This window comes from Peromyscus californicus, unplaced genomic scaffold (assembly GCF_007827085.1).
Source record: "Peromyscus californicus insignis strain IS unplaced genomic scaffold, ASM782708v3 Scaffold_3__1_contigs__length_106647218, whole genome shotgun sequence".
Lineage (NCBI taxonomy): Eukaryota > Metazoa > Chordata > Mammalia > Rodentia > Cricetidae > Peromyscus > Peromyscus californicus.
Genome location: NW_026294551.1, coordinates 89,422,647 through 89,439,127, shown reverse-complemented (window position 1 = coordinate 89,439,127; position 16,481 = coordinate 89,422,647). Strand labels below are relative to the sequence as shown.

Below are 16,481 nucleotides of genomic sequence, written 5' to 3'. Positions count from 1 at the left end.
TGACTTCTTAGGTAGGTTATAATCTCAGCCTCAGCAGGACCAGCCTGTTTCTTAAGGTCACAGCCTCTGTGACTGTAGTCTCCTGCTGCTCATAGACTTCCCCACACCTCTCTTTAACCTCAGTCACTTTCTGGGAGCTCTGTCTCCATGAAGTAAGGACCTTGGATGTCTGAAGCAGCACACCAGGCCATCATGTCTACCATGCTCTTATCTAGGATATCACCACAGGAAAAAGGGCCTGCATCCCTGGCCACCTGTCCCTGGAAGTACATGAACATTCCCACAAATTACTAATGCTGAAACAGTCCAATTTCCAATAATCCCTGGGCTCCAACAGAAGATACCTAGCATTTAAGGCACACACAGAAATACCATACATAAAGTGGCTATGAAAATTCAATAAGAGTCCAATGCCCATAGCACCAAATCTTGCCTCAAATCTATAACCACCACCTATAAAGTGACTCCATAAAGGTAATATGTAAGTCTGATATCATATTTAAAATTCCTTTTGACACTGTCAAAACAAACAGCCCTGGGTATTGTGTATGTATTTATTATACTCAAGCATAACTTCCAAACTTATGATTTAGATTGAATGTGGAAGTAATAACATGACTAGCATTTTACCAACTATCCATTGATTAAATTCTTGAAAGGTCAGGACTATCATTTCATATCCATTACAGTCCCCCATCACATAAAGTCTTAACAGCCAATATAACCCACTTTGTTTCTCTGAAAGATGTAGGACAAGTCAACACCTGCTGAAAAATCAAACAAAATCCCTGTGCTTCATACACTTTTTCATCGCTGAAGTGAAGTACTAAAACTGAAACCAGCTAGTACTGCTCTCTCAGGTGAAGTTAGACTCCATGTTCTGCAACAGTCTGTGAGTAAAGGGAACATGTGAGAGTGAAAAGGAGGAGCGCACACACAATGAGAACTCTTTAGAACTATCCTGGAGATGAGTTGAGAAAAACCCAAGGCTGGTGGATTTCTTTTCTCCCTATTGTCTTCATGGCCAACTAAAAATGTGCAGCTCTGGGTTTTGGTTTTGGGGGATTGTTTTGGTTTGGTTTGGGAGGTGGGTAAGTAAGGCATCAACCGGACAAGAAATGGACACCTGAACAACCGGGTATCTGGCAAGCCAAACCACAGCATAGTCACAGAGTGCCCTTCTTGCTCTTACTCATCCCTACTTTCCTTTACTTTTTCGCAGCGGTTGGGGGATGACGCAAAGGGAGGACACACACATACATACACACACACACACACACTCATCTCGGAGGACACACACAGTCTGGCACCAGCACCTCCTCAGCACCAACTCACCCACATCCTAAACGTGCCCCAGACCCATGAACAACTGCAAGCACACCACACTCAGCAGACACACATCCAACTGAGGATCATTCTTAGAATCCTTGGGCTTCCTTACTCCCTTGTCCTGTTCACATAGGCCTTTACCTTCCTTCCCCATGCCCTATTATCACCCCTTCCCTGGCAGATCGGCCTCTAAAGCCCTTCACCCCATATGCCTAGCATACCACGCAGCCCCCACGCCTCTACACATACTGCGGAGCCTGCATCTCTCCTGCTCAGCTTCCCCTTGGAGCTCTGGTCTCCCCGCGCAGTGCACAACCATGCACATCGCGGGCCGCGCTCCGACACGCCTCCCGCCCGCAACCCGCGCGCCCCTCTCTTCCGGGTCCGGGTCCGCCGGCCTAGCGCGGCCTACTCCCGCAGCCCCGGGCAGCAGGCCTCCGCGCCACAGGAGAGCGCCCGCCGGCTCCCACTACTCACCAGCGCGCGGCGGCTGTGGAGGCGCGGCCCGGGGCCTGGCTCCTGGCCCGGCGAGGCCCATGCGCTCAGCGGCGGCTCCGCGGGCGGGCCACGGCGGGGGCGCGGCCCTGGGGGACCCCCATCGCGGCGGCGGCGGCGGCGGCTCAGCAACCCGTGGCCCGGAGAAGGCGCGAGGCAGGCCGCAGAGCGCCGCCAGACCCGGCTGCTCACTCTCACCAGCCCGCTCTGGAAAGAGGCTCCAGCCCGACCCCAGCGGGCTCCTGCGGCGACGGCCGCAACGGCCGCAAGCGCTTCCCTGAGACGGGAGCCCGAGCCCAGAGCGCTGAAGCCCAGGCCCGAGCGCCCCCGCCGGCGCCGCCCGGAAGTGCGGGGGCGGGGCCGCGGTGTGGGGCGGGGAGGGTGTGTGGGCGGGGTCTCGGTGTGGAGGCGGGGCCGCGGTGTGGGGCGGGGCTTCTAACACGGGGCGGGAAGCGGAGGACAAGAAGAGTAAGGGGCGGGATCTTGAGTGGGAGGAGGAGCTGCAGTCGTAGTCAGAGTCGGAAACAGGAGCCAAGCAGCGTCTTGCTGTGGTAGAGGCGGGGTGTGGGCTAGGAGCGCTGCTGAGACCTAGTCTGGGAGGACGCCCAATGGGGCGGTGACTACAGCTCGTCCCGAAAGGTGGCCTGGGAAACTTCGCCCTGGGCGCGCTCAACAACTACTGCCATCACCGAGCCCTGGACCAGTGCACCGAGGACAGAGCCCCCAAGCCTGAACTGACAGGTCTGCTCGCAGACGCCACTCTGAAGGTTTCTGGGTATCCGGATGCCCTCCACACACACAAACACACAGACATTGCTGTCTCCAAGACTTCTCTCGCTGAGGTTACGGACCTGAGTCTGCAAGCCCAACAGGCCAAATCCATGTTGCCTCACCACAGGCTTCAGGACACAAAGACAACAGCATCAGGCACGGAGTTGCCCAGCACATTGAAAGGCATTGTTCAGGACTCAACCTTCTGTCAGCCACTCCCCAAGGAGAGTGATGTGAACACAAGGAATTACTGCCCTTGCGAATGTCATCTACCGTGTAGATCAGGGCTCCAGCATAGCCCCCGACATCTCTCAGGCAGTCCATTTTGCCGACAAGTGGTTGCAACCTAGGCTCAGCGCACACCCACCCAGGGCTCAGCCTGGCCAGAGGACTCCTAGTACCCACATGCTTTCAGAACCTCTCCTTCTGTTGTCACCCCATATCACCCTATCCTGGCTGCATCTGCAGTTGCCCAGTTACTAATGCCACTACCATGCTTTCTCCTGGACATTGTTCACCCTCGTTGCCTGGCCCTTTATCCTTTATCGCAGGCAAAGGCAGTTGTATTTGCCTAGGACTTCTGAACCCATAGACCATCTTCCTGACCAGCTGCCTGAGGTGACCCTAGCCCTGCCACCTGCCTCTGGGAGGACTTAGCACAGTGCTGATGCTCAGTGTTGCTATGTGTAGAGAAGGGACCACTTAAACTATAGCTACTAGGGTGACCTAGCCTACCATTTCCCATCCTAGACCCATGACTGAACCACACGGAAGGGAGCTGGGGTATAGACAATGCTGTACTGCTAAACCAACATAGCCCCATTCAAATCCCAGCAGCAGGTTTCATGTTCACACATGCTCAATTAAAACAGTCCAGGGCCCAAGGAGACTGGAGACTCCCTTGCAGCCCGTCCCAGACCATTCAGTCTCATATCATTAGAAGAAACAATTATGGGCACTGATTGAGCATAGATAGCCTTGCCATTGGAGTGCCTCCCCACTCCCAAACCGGGGCCCCAACGCTTGCCTTGATTCTGTAGAGCTGCTGCTGCGGCCAGGCCAGGCTCTCGGGATCAAGTCCACGTCCATCCTCCTGCTAGCCCACGGTGGTGGGTATCCCCAAGCCCTGGGACCAGAATAGGACCCTCGGGCCTCCAGCTCCTCGGGGCCCCTGCCCTGCAGGGACAGGAAGGGAATCAGGAAGCCTGGAGGAAATGCAACAGCCTGCTAAGGTGGGCTGTGGGGTGGCCATGGGGGAAGAATTCCAAATAGAGGGTGGAAATTGGGGAAGGCAGACCAGAGGAGGGAACTCCACCAAGGGCTACATTATAGAGATCTTGGGGGAATTCCTGCAGTGAGGGGAAAGGACAGCACTTGGGAACCTTGCTTCTGAGAGACAGGTACCCTCCTATACACGGGGCATTAAAATACAAAAGCAATACCGTGCTTTGCTTCACCCAGAATCGCCACTAGCAGCTTTAACTTCCATGACATTTGCTTGGGCTTCTTCCCAGGAACCAAAGAGGGTTTAAAATAAACAAACTCAGAAGCAGAAATCATTTTCTTCAATGTAGACATAAAAAGACTTGAAGTGTTTTTTGAAGCCTTTATTTGTCCCTATGACTGAGGAAGTTCATTCATGAAAAGTGATAAAGTAAGTCATCTGGCACCCCCTGGCATGTGTGTTACAGAGGGTCTGGCCCAGTGGTGCACCTAGGAAAATCCACAGCACAAGGCCAACTACAGAAATGAATGGCCACTGTCCATGCCCCAGCTCAGGAAGAAAGGACAAGAAGGGACCATCCCCAATTCTGGGGGAAGAGGGGAGGGAGTCTCAGGCTCAGCTAGTTTCTGGTTGTCTGTCCCTCCCCCCACCCAGTGCAAAGGTAGAGCAGGTAGTGGTGGGTGGCAACTGAGTTCTCAGGAGAGAGGGAAGACTTGTGGTCTTAAATGGTTTATGTCCAGTTCTGGAACAAGGCATCTATACCCAAAGTGGCTCAGAATACTCAGGACTTGGGTGGCCCAGTTCCCTCTCTTGTTGGTCAGCGGCTTTCCTGCCATAAGCCCAATCCTGGCCTCTGCCTCATCCCACACATCTTTTTTCCACCATTTCTAAGATTGGGGTTGGGAGTCTGAGGGTGGAGGTGGGGTGGCCAGGGCCTCTCTGCCTAATGGAGGGCAAGGAGTTTGAGACACAGCCATGAGGAGCAAAGCCACAATGCCACAAATACAGATGCCAATTTTTGTGTCACATAACATGTATCTATGAAGGCAGGAGGAATAAGAGCCTATCAAAGAAGACTCAAACAGGCCCCTGGTAGGAAGCAGAATTATCAAAGGGTTCCCCCCATATCCCGTCCAAAAGAGTCTCGCTGTATAGCTCAGGCTGGCCTTGAACTTGTGATTCTTCTGCCCAAGCTTTCCAAGTGCTAGAAACACAGGAGTGAAGGTGCCAGTATGCCCAGCATGAGTTTTTCTTCATTCTGTATTTTTCATGGATGTGCTACAGTAACATTACCATTACAATCACATGGAAGCCTCAACTCTGCAGTGGCTGCCACCTTCCAGTTGACATCAATGTATAATAAGCCATAGGAACAACATAATTGCCAAGTGAGCCCCTGGAGGATGCAACTGCTCATGGGCAGCATTAGCTGTGTGTTCCTGTGCTCATTCTAGTCCAGGGCCTCAGGAAGCCTTAACTCTGGCATGACCCTTGACTTGTTTGTTTGTTTATGGTGTGTATGCATAAGATGGACAGGGCCCATATGTAGAAGTCAAAGTACAACTTTGGGTTTTCTTCTTCCACATGTAGGTCCTGGGAATTGAACTCTGGCCATCAGTATCAGCAGCAAGCTCCTTTACCTGCTGAGCCACTTTGCTGGCCCCAAGTTCTTCCTCCTCTTGTATCACTCCTGGTGATGAGAGTTCTGAGCTGGCATGTTGCCTTACTCCTGCTGTTTGCATTTTGCCCAACAGGAGCACAAATGTCCTAAATGATATGGTTCAACATGGCTTCAGTGTTAACCACTGTTGACACACTAAATAATGGGTTATATGCCAGCCACCATTGCAATGGAAGGTTCTGATGGCTCCTGCTCAGAATGCTATTTCAGCTGAATATCTGCCCTCCCCTCCCAGGTAAGGAGCACCCATCCCCAGATGAGTAGAGAATGAATTACTCGGCCTTGCTAGCATGGTCTCTTCAGAGATGGGCAATGTGGTCACTGCTTGTGCCCTCTGGGTTAGACTCCAGAGGTACCCACAGCCATGTCCTCCATCCAGCAGACCTGGCCCAGCACACCATTTCCCTGGCAGCTTCCAGGAGTCAAGAACCAGTAAGGCAGGAAAGTAGTGGAAACAGGCATGAAGGTGGTGCTGGGCCAGTTCTTCACATAAGTGGACCCCAAGAAGTAAACCCCTCCCAGGATACTATCCACATCTTATTGGGATCTGACTCCCTACTGTCTTAAGGGGAGTCATCACACTGCTGTTCTGAAGAGCTCTAGCACCTCAGGACTTGTCTGGGGACATCTGGGAAAAAGGGAATGTAGACACCAAGGTAACAGGCAAGTAGATTAGGGTCAGCAGTCAGGCATGGAGGGTGGGAAGTCTAAGTTAGCTCTTCTTGATATCCCAGCCCTAGGACCCAGTAGGGGAAGGCAGCCTGCCACCAAGCCCAACACCTCCCCCAACCAGGGAACTTCAGGAACAAGAGGGAATGACACCAGTCACTCTGGAGACCTGATTACCTACTGTGTCTGAGTAGAATGTCCTTGACAAAATGAGGACCCCTCAGTGCTCCATGCACAACTCTGCATGGACAAAATTGGGCAGCTGGAGAAAGTCCATGGTTATGACCTAGTATACATCTTAGAAAGAGGAAGGAGCCTGGTGCTCCCTAACCTCAGCACCATTTTCCCAGACTAGGTAATGTTCTCCCTCGTGAGTGTGCCAGGCCCTGAAGATAATCTGAGGGTGTTCATTCATACTTCCTCATACAGCCTCAGGCCACTTCCTCTTCCTATACTGGGCACACCTGCCCTCCTGCTGCCCTGTCACCTTCCTCCTTCTGCTCCCTCCCTGATGTCATGTTTCATCCCTCTGAGCTTCCCATTACATCTTCGCAAGCCTCTCTGCGTCCCAGGCACTCTTGCACCCTGCCTTGGGTATTGGTTTTTCTTCTGTCTGACTCAGCTCAGTTGTCCCCACAAACTTGCACAGTTCCAGTGACTGACAGCCACCCATCCAGCAGGTGGCCAGGGGACATCCTGGCAGGTGAAAAAGTATCACCTAGTGAGGCTACTGGCCCACACCTTCAGCCCACTTAGGCCCCTCCTCCAACTACCCACCCACTCCACTGCTGTCCTGAGATGTCTCTCTCTGCTGCCTAGGAACCCTGTGGGCAGCCGCGGCCAAGTTCTAAGTATGTGATTATGTATGCTGGGGTCCCTCCAGCCCCTTTGTTGCTGCAGAATCTGTCTTGGCAAACAAAAGTGCACTGGATTAGCCACAGTGGATTAAAAGATTTGCTTCTCAGAGTTTACCTAACAACCTACCAATCACATCGACAGCAGCTTTCAACCCCCAGGATGCATTTACCAGGCCAGCTGAGAGCTCATGGCCTATGGACAGCAGGACCTGGTTGCAGTAGTTATATACACAGACACAGCCCATCCTCACACCTAGCATTGCCCATGGCCCAGTATGCCTTCCCAGTTCCTACAGGCTCCTCGGGGTAGACTCTGGGGAAGGGACAGGATGCAAGTAAAAGGCCCAGAAATGGGAACTAGGTCTAGCCAGGACTGCCTTCCAGAGGATATATTGGGGACCAGCCCTCTCCTGTGCCCAGCCTGGCCCCCAATGCATGCACGCATGTCACACATAGCAGCAAGGACAGAAGCAACATGGAGGGTGGCCACAGGAGGCAGGTGATACACCAGGCTCTTCTGTGCTGTGGCACACGGCCCCTCCACTGTCACCCCACAGCATGTGCTCCTACACACATATGCACACACATGTACACACACACACACACACACACACACACACACACACACACACTCACAGGCATGCCCCTTTGATCTCCGAAGGGGACTCCATTGACAAGCTCTTAATCGCAGCTGCCTGTGCAGGGCTGTGCTCTGAAGTCCCGAGTAATGGGATTTGGCGCTTCTGATCTATCTGGGCTGGCTGCTCCCCCTGTTATAGGTGGACATTTTTTTTCTGTTGCTTCTTTTTTTCCCCCCTTATTGAAAAAAAAAATGCTCCTTAAACCGTGCCGATTTGAGGCGGCTTGTCGCCGAGCCCAGGCATGGTGGTCAGGACACCAAGGGCCTGGGCTAGTCAGGGGGTCTTTGAAGCCGCCTCTGTGTAGAATCTGACATGAGAGACCAACCAAGGCGGTTTTCGGGCCCGTGGTGGTGTGGTGTGGCTCCATTCTGCTCATAGTCTTTCTTTTGTCTCCTCCCTTGACCCTTCTACGGACCATGTGGGGTGAGGATCCAAAGTGAAGGTTCGGTGGGAGAGTGTGTGTGTGCTGAGGGTGGGGTGGGCTGAGGGCACGGCCACAACCACAAGAACAATGGGCTACAAGGACCACCGACATCCACCTGTCCACCCATTCTTCCATCCATCTGGCCACCCGCCTGGCTTACCTCACCTGCCTGGCTCCAAGTGCCTGATTGCGCCCCACTGTCCCGCTGTCCGCCATGATGGGCTTGGCTGTCCGTCCGAGCACTTTCAGCCACTCCAGGAAGCGGGTCCCTGCTCTTGGCCACTGTGTGGCTGGGAGGCAGAAGCGTGACTCTAGGCTGCAGCTCAGGCTCCTGCCGCCTATTGGCTGAGGCAGGGACCAGATGACGGGCCTCAGAACCCTATGGTAGCCATGGCAACCAGCCCCTTTAGACACCGCCACCCCCCAAGCCACTCCTATCTGCGGAGGGCGCAGGCAGTGCTGCCCGTGGCCCCATGCCAGTGTCCCTTCAGAGGGGCATTGGCAGTGGCTACACAGTAACAGGCCCCACACTAGCTATTAGACATTTTTGTTGTATGTTTCATACATGTCCCATGTGAGGGGGGTCTCTGTCCACCTCGTGGCCTTTCCTGAGATGTAACATGTCCTACTTGATTTCCTGGCTGAGATAGAAATAATGATCTTTGGAGCCCCCGCTGAAAAAAGGACTTCAGGTCAGGCTTGCCCCAGGGGCTGGAGGCCAGGCCTACACTGGTGAAAAACAGTGAGGAGTGGGGAATGGTGGGCAGTGGGGGAAAGAACAGGGAGAAACCCCACCCAAACCCAAGTCGGAAGAGCCAAGCTTTCAGCCTACCTCGGATGGAAGTTCGTCAACATTGTCTCTGCTCACAAAGCACTCTACATTCTTACTGTAATGTCCCTGATGCCAGGAACCTCCCATGGCCCTGAGTATAGTTCTGCTCTCTGTGAACCTTGGGTCCCCAACTTGGCAAAATTCTGGAACCCATCTCTGGGTACAGGGCCTTCTGGAAAACACTGTACCTCCAGAGCCAACTAGCATCAGTCCCCAGCAAGACATTCCAGGATATACCAAGAACAGAGAGTCTCAGCAAGAGTATGACGTGTCATCCCTCCATAAACTGCCCCTCCTGGTTACAGGCCTTCGAGCAACCTTGAAGCCACCAACATCCCAGTTCTGTGACATTCAGAAACAGCCCAGTCTGTTCAAACGCCCCTGGGAACAGCACTTCCTGGTCAAGAACCCTGCAAAGGCCTGAGAGTTCCAGACAGCATCTCACTTCCTAAGACCAGACCAGACCACACCTGCTGGACATAATGTCTTGATAAGCACCCTCAGGGCTTCCAGGAACAGGTATGATTCTCTAGGTCCTTACAGAAGGCCAGAACCTGGCACATCCCAGGAACCTAAGTGGCCAATGAAGAGTGCCTTGCCAAGACTAGAGGGACCACAGAGCCAAGAGAACCTGAAACATGCTCCAGGGGTTCTTACTCCAAAGAAGGTGAGAATAAGCAGGCTGGTCTTAGGGATCCAAGCTTGAAATGGTGACTCAGTGACCAGCCCCAGTATGGCTCAACTGCTTCGCACTAGCCAGGCCTAGTGCCTCCCGAGCTGCTGACACAGGACAGCACCTCAACTTGAGGGGTCGCCTTACCATGTTGGAGACCACCAGTGGACAAGTCTCATCCATGGGCAGGGTACCGGTGGGAATGGCAGCCCGGGCCATTCTAGAGCACAGTGTGAACTTAGAGAGGTTGGAATGAGCTGTAGCTGGTGAGCTGGGGGGGATGTGGAGCTCCTCCTGCTGGCTGAGCTCTTCCAGCCCAGGGATCCAGCTTAGGATGGCTCAGAATGGACAGAAGACCTGGGTAACCTCTGTTAGCAGGAAGGGTTCAAACTGCCAGGAAACCACGGTGTTAACACAGACCAAGGCAGGTAGACTGCCATGCACAGGGAGGAGTGAGCTGAGAGTTGACCTCTAGTGGTTCCCTGGGCTCAGAACAGGGTCAAAGGTGCCTGCGCAACCCCTCAGGGCCTGCCCACCCACCCCTACCTCCCTAAATACCTCTATTATTTAGGATTCAGCATATAGGTGAGACTCTCAGACAAGTCAGGTAGAGCTCTGAGCTGGACCTACAAGCCATCTCATGTCATCTCCCCTGTGAGTGGCAGAGACCCGTTCGGGCCTTGGTCTCACTTCTAAATGGAATGATGAAGTCACAGCTTCTCAGGTCTCCACTGCCCAGCCCCAATGTGCAGGAAGAGCAGCAATGAGGAATCACAGCAGCAACGACACAGCCTCCCACCCTTGTCCCCACAGCCGGCGACAGTCCTTTCGACATTAAGGCTGACCTCAGACCGTTGTCATAAAACGAGGAGTTCTTTCTGCCTTCTGCAGGTTGATCTTAGTACACACCCCCAGTGCAGGCTCTGAGACACACAGCAGATGGACAGGTTGGTTCACGGGGCCCAGAAAGAACTAGGGAGGCTGGCTAAGGCAGCTGGAGTGGACGGAGGCTTAGGATTCACGGCAGGCAAGGAAACAGGCAGAGAGTGATGTCCCAGACAGGTGGCCACAGCTTGCACCTCAGTTCCTATTCCATGTGTGGTGTGGATTATTAACACAGGCTTGCCTCAGTGTGTATGTGCATGCATGTGTGAGCAGAGACACTCAGTGTTACCCCACCCCCACTCTGCAAGCTGGGACCCCCTCACCACACCCAGAAGACAGCACAGTGTATAGATGGTCTGTTTGGGATCTACCTCTGACCTGAGTCATTTTACTGGAGGAGGAGATAAGCTAATCATTTACTATGGAACATCACAGTTTTCTGACTCAAAATGTTTCTGAAGTTGGGTGTGGCTCACATCTAACATCTATAATCCCAAAACTCAAGAGGGTGAGGCATTAAGCTTGCCTCAAGTTCAAAGCCTTCCTGGGCTAAAGTGAGACCCTGTCTCAAAACAAAACAAAACAAAAAAACCAAAACCAAAACCAAAAAAACCAAATTGTATTCGTGAAGATGGAACAAAGAACAAATACCACATTCCACTAGAATGGGGCTATTCTTGAACCTGGGCCAGGGCCACACCAGAGTGTACCTCAGTTCTGCCTGGTCTTCTATTAGAAAATGAAACCACCTCAGATTTCAGCAGTAGTGACTAGCAGTGACTTGCTCAGGCCATACTCAGCACCTGTCACTGGCAGCCACACCAATGGCCACCCTGAGCAATTTCTCAGTAACCCCCAATCCCTGGTCCAGAACCACAACCTGGCCTGTTCTGACTATATCTCTCAAGGCAGCCACAGGTCTCTTGAGGCCCCAGGAAAGTGACACAAGAAATCCTACAGGACCTAGCCAAGCCTAAGGGTGTACATGTATAATTCCAGCCCTTGGGAGAGACAGGACATGAAGATCTGGAGTTCAAGGCCAGCCGAGGCTATGCAGTGGGACCTCATCTCCAAAAGAATAAGCAACAACAAAAAACTCTGCACAGGTCCTGCTTGACCCACGCCTTGGCAGTGAGAAAGGAGATAGATAATCAAACAGGTAGCTAGCTGCACCAAGCCAGACAGTCAGGATAACTATTACACATCCCAACAAGGTCCTAGACCTAGCTGGAAGAGATTGGTTTAAATTTAAGACTCGAATTTAAAGCCAGTGATGTGGGAACCCTATGATTTAAACTACTAGGCAAAGCCTTGTGAGTCCACCAAGACAATAGATGACCGAGTATTGTTTGCTTTAGGTTAATAAAAAAAAAAAAAAAAAAAAGGCCGGGCGGTGGTGGCGCACGCCTTTAATCCCAGCACTCGGGAGGCAGAGCCAGGCGGATCTCTGTGAGTTCGAGGCCAGCCTGGGCTACCAAGTGAGTTCCAGGACAGGCGCAAAGCTACACAGAGAAAACCTGTCTCGAAAAACCAAAAAAAAAAAAAAAAAAAAAAAAAAAAAAAAAAAAAATTGAGACAGGGTTTCCTTTTGTAGCCCTGGCTGTCCTGGAACTAGCTCTGTAGACCAGGCTGGCCTCCAACTCACAGAGATCTGCCTGCCTCTGCCTCCCAAGTACTAGGATTGAAAGCATGTGTCACCACTGCCCAGCTGGTAAAAAATTTTTTTAATTACAGTCATCAAGATGGCTGAGCCAGTAAAGACACTTGCCATTAAGCTTACTGTCCTTTGATCCCTGGAACCCACATGGTAAAAGGCAAAGAATCAGCTCCCACAAGTTGTCCCCTGACCTCCACATGGATGCCACGGCATGTGTAAGCACACACGCACACTAAGTAGAAGTCATTTAAAATTGTGAACCTAAGAATTACACACAGTGCAAGAATAGTGCAAGCCCTGCAGGGCGGAGAGGCCAGAACAGACAGCAAAGCCTGAGGAACACCCCGAGGCAAGCCCCCATCCTCAGGGATCTGTGTGAGCCCTGCCACACTGGCAGAATGGCTCCACGCAGCTTTGGATTGGCCATCATAAACACAACCAAGCATGGGCACTCCTATTGCTCCCCCTCAGAGGATCCCACTGTCCACACTCTGTGGCCAGGCCAGTTCCCGGTCAAGCAGGTAGCTAATGCTCCCATTTATACCAGCCAGGTGTGGGGCTCTGGGAACTCAGCTCCCACTACCACCTCATCTTCCTCCACACACAGCTAGGGAGACGCTCCCTGTCCTCTCCAGAGAAAGGAATAGGTTTCAGTGCTGATGCCTCTGAGACACTAGCTCTCGGCAAAAGAGGCCCCAAGGTCATTGGCCTGCCTTCCTACCTCAAGCCACAGCCCTAACCACAAGGTAGAGGGGAGCAGTTAAGGATGGGGGTGCTGAAGTCATGGCCTTTAAGTCCATGTGGCCCCATCGCAGGGCAGATGCTGACAGAAGCCCTAGACCCAGGAAGCTTTCCTGCTTTAGCTCTGCAGGGCATACTGCACAGATCTGAGCCAGGCCCCAGGCTCCCTTCCTCTGCCCTGGAGAACATTCCACAACAAATAGGAATGTACACTGGCAGGGAAGAAGCTCCATCTTGCTGTACCCTTGATGCCTCCACCATGAGGGACCTCTTCTCTAAGCAAGTTAAGCAACAAAGGGGACATCAGCCTCCACAGCTCAGCAGGGCCAGCGGCTACAGCTGGACAGTGCAAATAGTTCACCTGGGTTTCTGTGACAGGGGAATGACCAGGCCAAGAACACGCAGAAGGATTGCAGACTCCCAGGCAAACCAGTACACTTTCCCGTGGCTCAGACTGCCTCGGACTTTACTTATTCCAGCCCAAGAACTCTAATGCTGTAAGTACTTGACCAGCTTGGACAGGCATCCGCTCTGCTCCAGACCTCCGAGAGTCCTGGCACAGAAGGGTTCTCTGAAAAGTCTACTACAGGAGCTGTGTGGTCAGCACATGCAAAGCAGGGTTCGCCCACTGCCCACAGGTGTCCTCGTGCCCACCCCAACTGTGTCCACAGTGCTAAAAGCCCACAGGGGAGGCTGAGCCCGGGGATCAGGCGTGGTCACCAGTTCTCTTCTGCACCACTGCTGGGCTGGACAGAACCTGCTCCTGAAGCCGCTGGACCAGCTCCTCTACGTAGACCTTGAACAGGGGTACAGGGTCCTGAAGGGGAGAGGTCATGGTCAGGCTCAGTGTAGCCCAGAGATGGAGCTCTAGGGAGGGTGGGAGCCAGCTGCTTCTAACTAAACATGGAGAGAACATGGGGTTTGGAAGAGCCAGGGATGGGCAGACTCACATAAGACTGCGTTCCAGGACAGCCAGGGCTACCCAGAGAAACCCAGTCTTGGAGAAACAAAAACAAAACAAAAGAGACTGCTTGGCATCCCGGAGGGCAGAACCTAACCACCAGAACAGGATTGCTTTCTCTTGGACACCAAGAGTCACACGCCTTCCTCTGGCTTCCCTATACTGGCGGCCACTACAGGCTCTAGACTATTCTGGGACACAGACACAAAAGAAAGATCCTAGGGGATGCTGGGTGGCCAAGTAAACACCTAGTGCCAAAGGTCCCTAAGCATTCAGGGGAAGAGGGAAGGACCTCAAGAGAGGAAAAATAACATGCTTCTTCAAAGTGGCAGGAACCAAACGTATAGCAGTATTTAGGTGTGGCAGTCCCCAAATGCTAGTCTCTTACCAAAGCAGCCCCCCATTACTCAACCTCAGTGGCCGGTTCACAGGTGCTCACCTTTTCCTCCAGAAGTCTCTGTTTCTCCACAGCCTCCTCCAGCGTCAGGCCAACCCACTCAGCCTCTGCCTCCGGGATGACAAAACTCTGAGCAAGCAGCAGAAAGCGTCGGTGAGGTACAGGGCCAGGCCAGAAGCCTCCAGCAGCAAGCGGGATGGGGAAACTCTCACCTTGTACTTGTCATAGATGGCTGCTCTCCGTTCAGGGTCATCAGGATGTAGCTGGGGGTCCTGGCGAGCAAGCCTCAGAAGCATCCCTCGCTTCAGGTCCATGCCAAACTTGGAACACAGGTCTTCCTTTGGGGTCTGGCAGAAGATTCACATAGGGCCAGGTGCTACAGCAGGGTCCCACCCACCCCATCAGCTGACCCTGGAGGTTCCTCTTCAGCTGGTACCCCTAAGCTAGACCAGAGCAGACCAGGCATTGGGATCAGCACCAGCATACAAGTCTATGTGGGTCAAGCCCAAGGCAATCCCCAGGGAAGGGTAATCAGTGGCTAGACCGTTCACAAGTGACCTTTCTAAAGGCAAAAAGCTTCCACTGGGGCTGCACCAAAGAGGACTCAGTCCCATTGTGTTTTGCTAAGGCTTGTAATGGCTACCCTGGGTGTTATGTACTGCCCCCACTCCCCCGGCCCCATGAAGTGCTGCTTTGCACCTCCTTTGATTGGCAAGACCCTGTAGTGCACTAACCCCTGCTTGCCTTGAGAATATAGAAGTCAAACCCGTAGGCCTCATCAATGAGATCCAGGGTCCTCATGGTCACAGTCACAGTGAACTTCTTGTCCAGGATTTCACTGTAAAGCTCCCGAGTAAACAGCTGAGGCTTCCACACCTTCTTCACTCTTGCCGAGAGCTGAGTGTGCAAGAGAGACCTGTTGACTGCTGGGGTATGTCCCTACAGATCAAGTGGCCCCCAAAGCTTCTTCCTGAGAGCTGGGCTATGTAAGGCTTGCCCTCTTCCTTTCTCAGAGGCTCCACGGACGCTGGACCTGGATGCCCACATAGGTGTCTGCTTCTCTCAGGCTAGCCCTCATGTTGCCGGCATGTGTTCCAGATGCTGGCACAATTGAAACCCAGCAGCCACAGGCAAGCAAGTGGCATCCTGGAAGGCCTGAAACGCTCTCCTCCCACATTTGGCTAGGAGCAGCATTCCACCAGAATGATCGATTCCAGGCTCTGCACCTTGGAAGCTGCCTGAATCCAAGCATCATCTCAGTCTTTATCAGTTTTATGTGGGAGGAGCAAAGGTCCTGTCACAAGAATTAGGCAAAGGCTTATAGAAACTGGCAGGTGACAACCAGATCTCACCTCTCCCTCCTCTTCAGCACAAGCCTCAAATCTATCCTTCCTTTCTTTTCTCTGTGGTGCTAGGGATTTGAACCCAAGATCTTAAATAAGCTAGGAAAACACTCTATCACCCTGCTCCATCACAGCCCCACTTCATTCTTACTTTTGATGGCTACCTGACCAGGACCACCCCACTTCAGGACCCCACTAGACTTTGCCATTGGAGTTTTCCAGATCCTCGCCGCTCCACTTGTTAGCATACTTCGTAAACCGAACGCTTGTGTCAACCACGCAGTTGGTCCGCAGCGCCCGGAGCAGAGCCTGCCCAATAAAGCATGCAGAACCGCCGAGATGGCCCGCACCCACCTTGTCATTGTTGGCATATCTGTAGCCCAAAATCAGGCCCTCTCCACCCCAGAGCCCCTGCTGGGACTCTGGAGGGTAGTAAATTGGAATGGGTACGTCCTCAACGCGCTCGCGCTGCCCGTTCTTGGGGTTGATCTTGAACTTGGCCCCGTGAGGTTTGTAGTGTACCGGGCTCGGCGTTCGTTCTTCTTCCAGCGAGCGCAAGAAGTGGGCGGGCAAACGCGCGTAGATGCCTCGCCGCAGCCGCAGCTTCTGCCACAGGTACACAGGATACTTGTGCAGAGGCATCTCGCGACCCTCTATCTCCCGGAGTTGCGCGCCCGCGCCTGCCGGAACCGGAACCGGAACCAGAAGGCGTCACCGAACGTGCACCTTTGCTCACTGCCGATTGGTAGGAACGCCTATCCGTCTAAAACAATCCCCTTGCCTCCGCCTTCTTTAGGGACCGTGGAAAATTATCTGAGAATGCAATGGTTCAAGGCACCGTCTACCAAGTGCAGCCCAGGAGTTCCCCAGAGGCTTTGATAGGCCTGTTAGGGACAGCCA

General features: G+C 53.0%; 2 protein-coding genes across 4 annotated transcripts in view; both read right to left on the bottom strand.

Moving 5' to 3' along the window:
• The window catches only part of Axin1 (axin 1), a 68,289-nt gene extending 56,293 nt beyond the window's left edge, over positions 1 to 11,996 (bottom strand). Inside the window, exon 1 of one of the 3 annotated variants that reach the window (XM_052758835.1) lies at positions 3,623 to 11,996. The gene's annotated coding sequence lies outside the window, so the exon portion shown is untranslated. Of the gene's footprint in view, positions 1 to 1,806; positions 2,183 to 3,622 lie in introns of those variants that run through there. The other 2 variants (XM_052758837.1, XM_052758838.1) reach the window with 2 other exon arrangements.
• Positions 11,997 to 13,313: 1,317 nt separating this feature from the next.
• Positions 13,314 to 16,276, bottom strand: Mrpl28 (mitochondrial ribosomal protein L28). The gene is made up of 5 exons (XM_052758839.1): positions 15,936 to 16,276; positions 14,983 to 15,135; positions 14,451 to 14,585; positions 14,281 to 14,367; positions 13,314 to 13,697 (listed from the first exon to the last, which is right to left on the bottom strand). Exons 1-5 carry the CDS (start codon positions 16,221 to 16,223, stop codon positions 13,587 to 13,589), a joined length of 774 nt encoding a protein of 257 aa, XP_052614799.1. The 5' UTR covers positions 16,224 to 16,276; the 3' UTR covers positions 13,314 to 13,586.
• Between the last annotated feature and the right edge of the window lie 205 nt (positions 16,277 to 16,481).